This window comes from Pholcus phalangioides, unplaced genomic scaffold (genome assembly GCF_987345545.1).
Source record: "Pholcus phalangioides strain wild (caught in Gottingen) unplaced genomic scaffold, Ppha-v1.0 ptg000010l_1, whole genome shotgun sequence".
NCBI classification, from domain to species: Eukaryota; Metazoa; Arthropoda; class Arachnida; order Araneae; family Pholcidae; genus Pholcus; species Pholcus phalangioides.
Window position 1 is genome coordinate 16,361,920 of NW_028301603.1, and position 8,696 is coordinate 16,370,615.

General features: G+C 43.7%; 1 protein-coding gene across 1 annotated transcript; it reads left to right on the plus strand.

The window, feature by feature from the left end:
* The first annotated feature begins 377 nt into the window (after window positions 1–377).
* On the plus strand, window positions 378–8,291 carry LOC149081001 (cytochrome b5 domain-containing protein 1). The gene is made up of 4 exons (XM_089238278.1): window positions 378–504; window positions 2,834–2,913; window positions 5,974–6,315; window positions 8,058–8,291. The coding sequence occupies exons 1-4, from the start codon at window positions 378–380 to the stop codon at window positions 8,289–8,291; spliced, it is 783 nt and encodes a 260-aa protein (XP_089094404.1).
* The last annotated feature ends 405 nt before the right edge of the window (window positions 8,292–8,696 follow it).

The window sequence follows — 8,696 nt, forward strand, 5'->3', positions numbered from 1 at the left end:
AGATCACGGGATCAAGGCACCCAGCATTTTAGAGTGCGATTCGTAGATCAAAATTTGTCTAGTACACATTGCAGACCCTCGGGATAGAGCCCTATATACCCGCCTCATGTCAAAGTCACGGGGGGGGGGGGGGCTTGAATGTATATTACATGAAGAGTTACAAGAGAGCTCTGTTATTTTTCTCTCGTTATCTATATGCTAATAATGAATTTTACTGGCGGTTTCATTGTTAACCGGAAACAAAGAATTGAGTTTCGTGATTATAGATTTGTACCTTCCATTAGTCGACTCGTTCTACGGTAAAAAGACGTGGTCGTGGTTTGAAGATAGGACCAAATTACACCGTCAGTACAGACAGCACCACCATCGATTATCACATGTCTGATTCGCCACTTCCGTATTTCACGCGCGGTGAAATCGCCCTCCACAATAAAGCGGACGACCTGTGGGTGACTTTGTTCGGTAAAGTCTTGGATCTTACACCTCTGTGTCAAGAGGCTAACAGTGAGTATAAGTTACAGGTTTAACCACTTCTTATGTGTGTCATAATCACTCCTGTGTACCCGTTGTACAGAGTGTCGCAACTAGATGGTTGGCCAGTCGGGGGAAGCACGCATTTTGACGCCCCTCTTGTGATGTTGAAAGATTAATAATAAGATGAAATTCGCGCCCCATCTGGTCCAATGCCCGTACCAGATCCGCTTTCCCCCCCCCCCCCATCCCATGTTTCATTACCTATCAGCTGAGTTAGGTCAGACTGCTCGGTCCCGTTTCAGAATACATTCAGCATACGTACTCTCCAAGAAAAGAAAGGATCAGTGCTTCAGTAGCGTCCCATCGATACCTTCAACAAAATACTTAAATAGCATGAAAATTCTGATATTTGCCATTTTCACTTCCAAAATATGGATGGCAGATAACATCACCAATATAATACGAAAAACAAGCATAACTCTGACAACATAAATACGTTAGGGCCACGCATTTACACGCACGCACACAAGTTCCCGCATGTACCAATTCGTTAGAAATTACTCAGAGAAATGTACGCTTGAATAATAGTAGTAGCGTAGTGGTCCAACGTAGCGGTTCTCATCCCAGTGCTCCTTGTGTTCCTGGAATATTAAAATTGGGGCCACGGTTGAAAATCAAATGGAAGAGGGTCCATGACAAGTGGTTAGAGGAGCCGCAGACAGCTCTGAAGAAATGAAAACGGATGAGAAGAAAACAAGCTTTCAACTAGGGCTAGGATTTCTATGATATTCCTGCCATATTTTGCATTCTTCGCTATTTTTACACGATAGAGCATTTTTCATGATATTTCTTCAGTAATTTTAAGGCATTTTTTCTTGATCTTCAGAATTTGAAGCATATTTTCATATTTTAGAGCATTTTCCAGCATAACAATGAAGAGGAATTTTTTTCTTCCGAGCTTTTTCTTCCCTAGCTTCGATTCCTGCAACTGGCACTTTTAGCAATAATTGTAAACGACTTACCTTTGATATCATTTTTGGCAATGACTGTGGGCTGACCATATTTTCTCCGGGGAAATACGGGAAATTCTAATTCCAAATACGGGAAATACGGGACATCGCCAATTATTTCCAAAAGTGTACAAAGATGCCAAATATTGCTGAAATTATGAAAAATCGCAATGGCGGCGAACGAAGCGTTATAGCAAATTGCAGTGGATTAAAATAAATTCCACGAAATAAAACGTTCAACAAGACAAATGTGGGAGATTAATGTTCTTATTTATAGTTGTAATTATCATGATATAATTTATGAAAAATAATTTCAATCTATGACTTCAATAAAGAATAAAAATCCAAGTAGGCGTCATGTAAAAAACGGGAAAAAACGGGATACTTTTGCAAAAAAGTCGGGACGACCAGAAACAGAAAGAAAACCGGGACTGTCCCGGGAAATACGGGACGTATGGTCGCCATAAATGACTGGCAATTTTTCGTGGTATTATATGGTAATACGGGGTGATTATAAAAAAAACTATCCCGACATATGGGCCCCTAACTATCATACCATTCACAGAAACTGAATGAAATTTTGGTATAAGGTATTTTGAGGTATGCGCTCAAAAATGATATGGAAAACAACAGTGTCACTCTAACAGTTACGGTTACAGTGAGAAAATTTCGAAAATATCAAATGGCAAGTTTTTTGTATTGGAATGCGATCTCCATACTGAAAAACACTAAATAGCGTTGGAATGGCAACTGTAGCACGTAAAATCCCCGGAGCTAGGCAAGGAAAAAGTAAAAAGGACTTTGCCGTGCACCAGAGCATTAATGTTCGTTTCATTCGTCACACCGTTTCTTCGGCTGAGATCCCAGCCTGATTAGTCCTCTACAAGGTCATGTGGAAAATTTGTGAAACACAATAAAATGCTTTATTTTATGCTCCTTATTGGTTGTCCTCACTTTTAGCCTATCTACCGCCGGTGATTTTCATGCTACAGTTGCCGTTCGAACGCTATTTAGGGTTTTTCACAATGGAGATCACATTCCAATACAAAAAACTTGGTGTTGCCATTTGATATTTTCGCAATTTTCTCACTGTAACCGTAACTGTTAGAGTGACACTGTTGTTTTCCATATCATTCATGAGCGCATACATCAAAATACCTTATGCCAAAATTTCATTCAGTTTCTGTGAATGGTATGATAGTTAGGGGCCCATATGTCGGGATAGTTTTTTTATAATCACCCTGTATTTATAAAAGCATATTCTCTCTTGGCCTGGGGAACCCGAGCCGGAGGGGGGAGAGGTTGCTGTATTGACTATTATCCTCACTGAAAAAAATGTGTTTCCACAGGGAGTGAAGATGATATCTATGCTCTGTTGGCTTTCGGCGGGAAAGACGTGAGTCACCTGTTTGACAGCAGAACCAGAGACGTGAGTCATTTTCCTCTGTCGCTATATAATAAAGATTATTATTATCATTGTTATCGCATAACCTTTCGAGAACCGAGGCTCGAGAACAATCCTGTAATCTAAATTAAGTATTTCCCAACCTGGTACTCAAGTCCACCATAGCCTTTCCTTGAGGGGAACGGCTAAAAGGTTGAAGGTTGCTGTTCTACAGTTAATGAATTAGCCGGTTTTTTTTTTGACAATAGATGTGGACATTTGATTGCTGCCATCGCAGGAAGTGACAGCTTCTGTACGCAGTATCGTAATTGCCTATTCTCGCATAATGCAAGTTGTCCTAAAGATAAATTGAGCCCGCATCATGCCTGTAACCCACACCGACACACACCTGTACAGTTTTTTATTTTTTGCACAGTGCCTGCATCGTTTATATTTCTGCTCTATGCGCAATATTTGTTTGTTTTCTCTGTTCCATGTCCGTAGCGACATGATCTTGCACATGATTTTCCATATTGCCTTGTACACACTGTATATAATATGTCCTGTCATGTATCGTCTTCAATCTGTTTTAAATAAAACAACGTGGAGAACTTCGGAGCAGGGCCGCCGTGGGTGTGGCTGGGGGCGCATATGGCCGAGGAGGGAAATTCGGAGGAAAAAGGGGTACTTTCAGGAACAACGGGGGTTGGAGAACATCAGACTAGGGTGAACAAGGGGTTACAGTGGGTTGTCGGGGAGGGCACCCATCCGTGGGGGTCCGCCCCGGCCGTCCGACCTTCCTCAGCAAGACTCAACCCAGTCGGGTAAAGGGCTTATATCCCTCAAGGGATAGAGTCCGAGTCTTGTCAGGTACATCAGCTTCTGTACGGTCGTGTGGGTATCGTGGGGTCCGGGGTACGAACTTCATCCAACTTCGATGCGTAAATGCCGGCAGGCCTTCATCACGAAAAAAAAAGAAGAGAGATGTGGCAACACTTCGACAGTAATTAATTTTATGTTGCACCCACCTCTCGAAGGTAAAATGGTAGTATATTGTTTAGTATATTGGTAGTGTATTGCATGGAGGATAGACCAGTAGTAAAACGTAAAACACGTTACACATGTGCCCCTCCACCCCCAAGTGATGAAGGGTTACATGAAGGTTGGGAACCACTGATCCAATGATTTTTGATCTGTCTCCGAGCAGAAGGAGGTTTAAGTGAACGAATTTATATACAGTGAAAACTCACTACAACGATATTCGATGTCGATGTAACGATAAATCACTCTACAACGATTTTTTCAAGGATTGTTTGGAAATGCCTGCAGTCTAATATTAAAATACCGCCTCACGATATAACGATAATCACTCTACAGCGATATTTCTTCTCAGTCCGCAGAATATCGTTATATCTAGATTTCACTGTAATTAGAAAAAAAAATCGTGAAGCCTTGTCCACTTCGGCCGTGCTGTGTATTTCTGAGCTGCGCAAAACAGGTTTTGGACTGTTGGCTACACAAAGTTGAGTATTAAAATATCCCGCGCTGTTTTAGCCTCAAAACCAGTTTTTCTGCGGGTTTTGAAGCCCTGAGGGAAGAGAGAGAGATGCAATATTATATCTCCTCTAAGTTGAAGCTGCGTAGAGCTGTGGATGTGAATCCGGCTTAATACAGTGGAACTTTCGGATAATGAGTGCTTGTTAACAGGAGAAGAATAGTACCTTGGTGGGGCTGGCAGGTCTACAACCGAAAGCCGGGACAAGTGTTTTTACACGATAAGTTCTTCACTGTATCACAAGGGGGCCATGAAGAATGCGAAGGGTTGCTTAAGATCTCAGCAGATTGGCTTGGCTCTTAGATGGGGGGGGGGGGAAAGGGCATGAACTGAACTTTCACTATCGAGGAGTCCATTATGATCATCTAAGCCTCGTCCTGGAACATTATGGGAATTGAGTCTCCAGGGGGAGAGAAGGGCGCAACCCCCCCCCCCCCCGCGCTTATTGAAAAATCTGTATTATCTGGTACAAGTGGGAGGGGTGTATTTACACTCACTCCCTCGTTCATTATACACAGCCTCGAAGATTCCCCCCCCCCCTTCAAGGAGACTTATTTTTTTAAAGCCGAGCACAACTCAGGTCTATCGCCATGAACAATTTACTACCTAGTGAGTTGTGTCGGAAGTGTAAGTATGTGTACCTAACAGTCTGAGTGCGTATCTAGTGTTGTGTATGATTTTTTTTTAGTGCTGCCATCTATATCTCAGAAGTGAAGTGAGTGAAGTGTATTTGTACTGTTTGTAGGACAGTTGCTCTCTGTGGCGAGACTTTTTAACGCCTTCAAGGAGACTGTATCCACTTATGTACAGGGTAGAGCTAAAGCGTCCTAGATACTACCAGTCTTCATCTAGGAGGATACGAGACGGGGGTCAAATGGCGATCATTCCCGTTCATTGAAACAAAAGATGTATTAGTATCATATGAGGAGGGGGGGGGGAGAGGACTGTGGGACCATAGGCGGAGATAGACTTAGAAGTCTGGGGGGGGGGGCAAAGTCATTATTGATGGGGGGTACGATGATGATGATGATGTCAATTCATATACATACACATACATTAGATCTGCCCACTCCACTTTGATGCTGGGGGGCAATGCCCCCCCCCCTCCTGCGTATCTCCGCACATGTGTGGGGCCCCGTATTTTCACAATAACTCACGATACCCCCTCTCCCGTTCAAAGAGTCCGTATTCGCTTATGGGTGTTTGCTATGACTAAGAGCTACGTTTTTTTTGAAGAGACCAACACAACGGCATAAAATTCGCAATCTCGTTTGATAGATTTTTCTTTTTGCACATTCATTCAAACAGGATAGGGTCATCGAACGGAGCGGGTGGATCGATAGAAAATGGAATGGCGGATTTTCCACCTCCACCCTCGTACCTGTATGCTAATAATACAAATTTTTCAGGGGAAGTGGGGGCGTGGTTGCCCCTATCAACCCTCTTCCTGTATCCACCTATGCACTCATTTCCTCGAAAATTTGTAAATAGATTTTTTTGGTTAATCAAGTAATGGCAATATTTTGGAACACGATCATTTCTGCAAATAGCTGCGTGTCCACGTGGATCCAAATACGAACAGAGTCGACGCGTTCATGCCTTTCAAGAGGTTCGCCGACGTCCCTCCGCAGGAAGAGATAGAGAAGCGCTACGACGAGAAGAAATCCTGGGACGTCGTCCTGGCCTGGATTCTGTGGGAAAAAGTCCGGCGGCAGATTCTGGGTAAGAAGCTCGACTCATCGCTGGAGAAGCTCGAATTGCCCGACGAGCCCAGCGTTCAGGACCCGGTGCCTTGGTGGAAAGACGATCGTTTCGTGATCGGCTTGCTGACGAGTAACGAGAGGAAAGTACGGATAGTCAACATGTTGACTCAACAAGCCGTGATACTCGAAGTAAGGAGCAATTAGTTAACACGTAGTTTGACTCGTAGACGGGGCCGCCTTAACCGCACAATGAGCCCCTGGGTAAAGTAAAGTTCTGAGTCTCTCCTACCTTAGCTCTAAGTACCTACCTACCAATTCCCATACTCATAGGAGGAAATAGACTTGAACCGGAGTGGGGGGCACGAGGATGAAGTCATTGTCAGGAAGGAGGATCTTAAAGACTTATACCATCCCCCCCCCCTCGAAATGCCAGAAAATGACTGACGCATCGAGTCACGTGATTTCAGGTGATTCTGCTGTTCTTTGTCTCTATTAGTAAAGCGGTCTTGAAGAACAAATTAAGCATTTTCGTATCAAGTCTTTCTCTTTTGGCGTCTTTAGCACTATTCTGGCAGCCTATAAAATCGGATTTTAGCACCAAAGCTGAACAAACCTGGGGAAACAACTTGTAATTTTGGTAACAAAACATCGAATCATGTCAAATTTGTGTACTAGTAATCCAGAGAATTTCTCCTCCCCAGGGCAAGATAGACCTTTTCTTAGAAAGGGGGACGGACTTTTGAAAACAAATCTGAATGTTGGGGAATTTGAGTCAGGGCATTCGTAGCGCATGGTCTCACCTTAGCGCATAGTGTCCAAAACTTTTTGTTTCATCACCCCTTTCAGAAATTTTTTTCTCACATCACCCCCCTAACTCAAGCGAACCCATAGGATCCTATGTTATACCCGTAGCTTCTACCGCCCCCGGTCCATTCCATCACCCACCGGCGATATTGCCCACTTTGGGAAACACTGCCATAACGCAACCAGAAGGACCCTCAAGTGTATAGAGCGAGTTGTCTCATGATAATGAGATTTTGTGCTACGATTTTAGGGGAGGTAGTTGTGGAAATTTGTATGCATGTGTTTGTCTGTGTGTGTGCGCGCGCGCAATTCGAGCTAGGTAGGGAGACCCTACAGCCAGAGGAGGATTTGTGGTTTCACTGCCTGGGGACTACACAAATTTTGCCGCCCTTCTCGCATTCTACTATAATTTTCTTGACCACTCATTCCTCAAATTTTGTCACATTATTTTGGTCACTCACATGCTAGCAAACTCTCGTGGTTATTGTTTCTGTCAATCCCCACCGATCTGGTCGTTTACTTTCTAGGTCAGTCTTTTGATCATTCATATGCTTGCAAACTCTCTAGGTCACACGTTTGGTCACTCACTGGCGTAGTCCCTCGCTCTCTAGCAAGAGCGGATTTATGGTTTTACTGACTGGTGATATATAAAAATTTTGCCACCCCTTCCATTCTACAAACTTTTTTAACGCTCTTTTCTGAAATTTTCCACACCCCCCCTCCCCCCCAAACTTGCCGCCCCTGGGCTATAGCAAGCTAAGCCTCCCTGTAAATGCGTCTTTCCGCATCACGGAAAATGGTTCTGTTAAGATGGCGACGTACTTGGTCAATCATTCCGTTCTACCAGTTCAGTCCTTCTCCTAGTGAAATTTCTAGCTATGGCTTCTGCGCCAAAGCACAACTGATAGCTGGATGCAAGTAAGGCAGGGACCCGTTTTGGGGACCTCAAATTCAAGCAACGTACGTTCACTGGTGAACTAAAAAAATATTTTATTTCATTCACAGGTACCTGCTTTGTCTCCGCCCCCCCCCACACACCTTCAGGTCTTAGTCGAGCCCTCATCCAACCGGAACCCAAAACTCAAATACATGGATCTCATTTATTAATTTTGAATTCTTTTTAACAGGTTCCATGCGAAGAGACGATCGAGACGATACGTCGAAAGCGTTACTTGCCGTTCAACAAACACGCCTACAGCTACTCTTGGACGCATCTCGGCTCGAAACTGGACATGAACCTGACGCTGGAGGGAAACGGGTTACTGGACAGAACGCAGCAAGTGGAAAGGCTGAGGTTGTCGGACGAGGACGCCATCGACAGCTTGCACTTGTACTTCGACGATGACCTCACAGAGTCGTGAGGGAAATTGAAAGCTGGGAAAAATAAAAACAGTCTTCCGCATCACATCCGTATCGTTTCCTTTAGTGGGTAAATGGTGAAATGGTGGCAAAAGGATGTTCCTCGTCGGCGTGGGTCTGGGATCATTGGTGGAACTCTATTAGATAGAGTGATTAAAGAGGTAGTTATTGTTCTGACGCTTTGTGGTACCCCTACGAAACACCAGTTGTTACCCTCCCGAAAAAAATTCAGGATACTACTCAGCAATGACATGGATTTCAGTTTTACTTGCTCGGTGCTGATTGGTCATTTTCTGTTTTCATGTCTATCAAATTTGCAATTATTTTCGATGTGGAGACAATGAGAAATAGTTAAAACGGAGAAGTAATTTGATATTTTACGGCAGACAACCCACCACGATGTTTAA

Coding starts and splice junctions, on each gene's coding strand:
- LOC149081001 (XM_089238278.1), top strand. CDS start 378: ATGTCTGATTCGCCACTTCCGTATTTCACGCGCGGTGAAATCGCCCTC. Junction 505..2,833: donor TCTGTGTCAAGAGGCTAACA/GTGAGTATAAGT, acceptor GTGTTTCCACAG/GGAGTGAAGATGATATCTAT. Junction 2,914..5,973: donor TTGACAGCAGAACCAGAGAC/GTGAGTCATTTT, acceptor TTCTGCAAATAG/CTGCGTGTCCACGTGGATCC.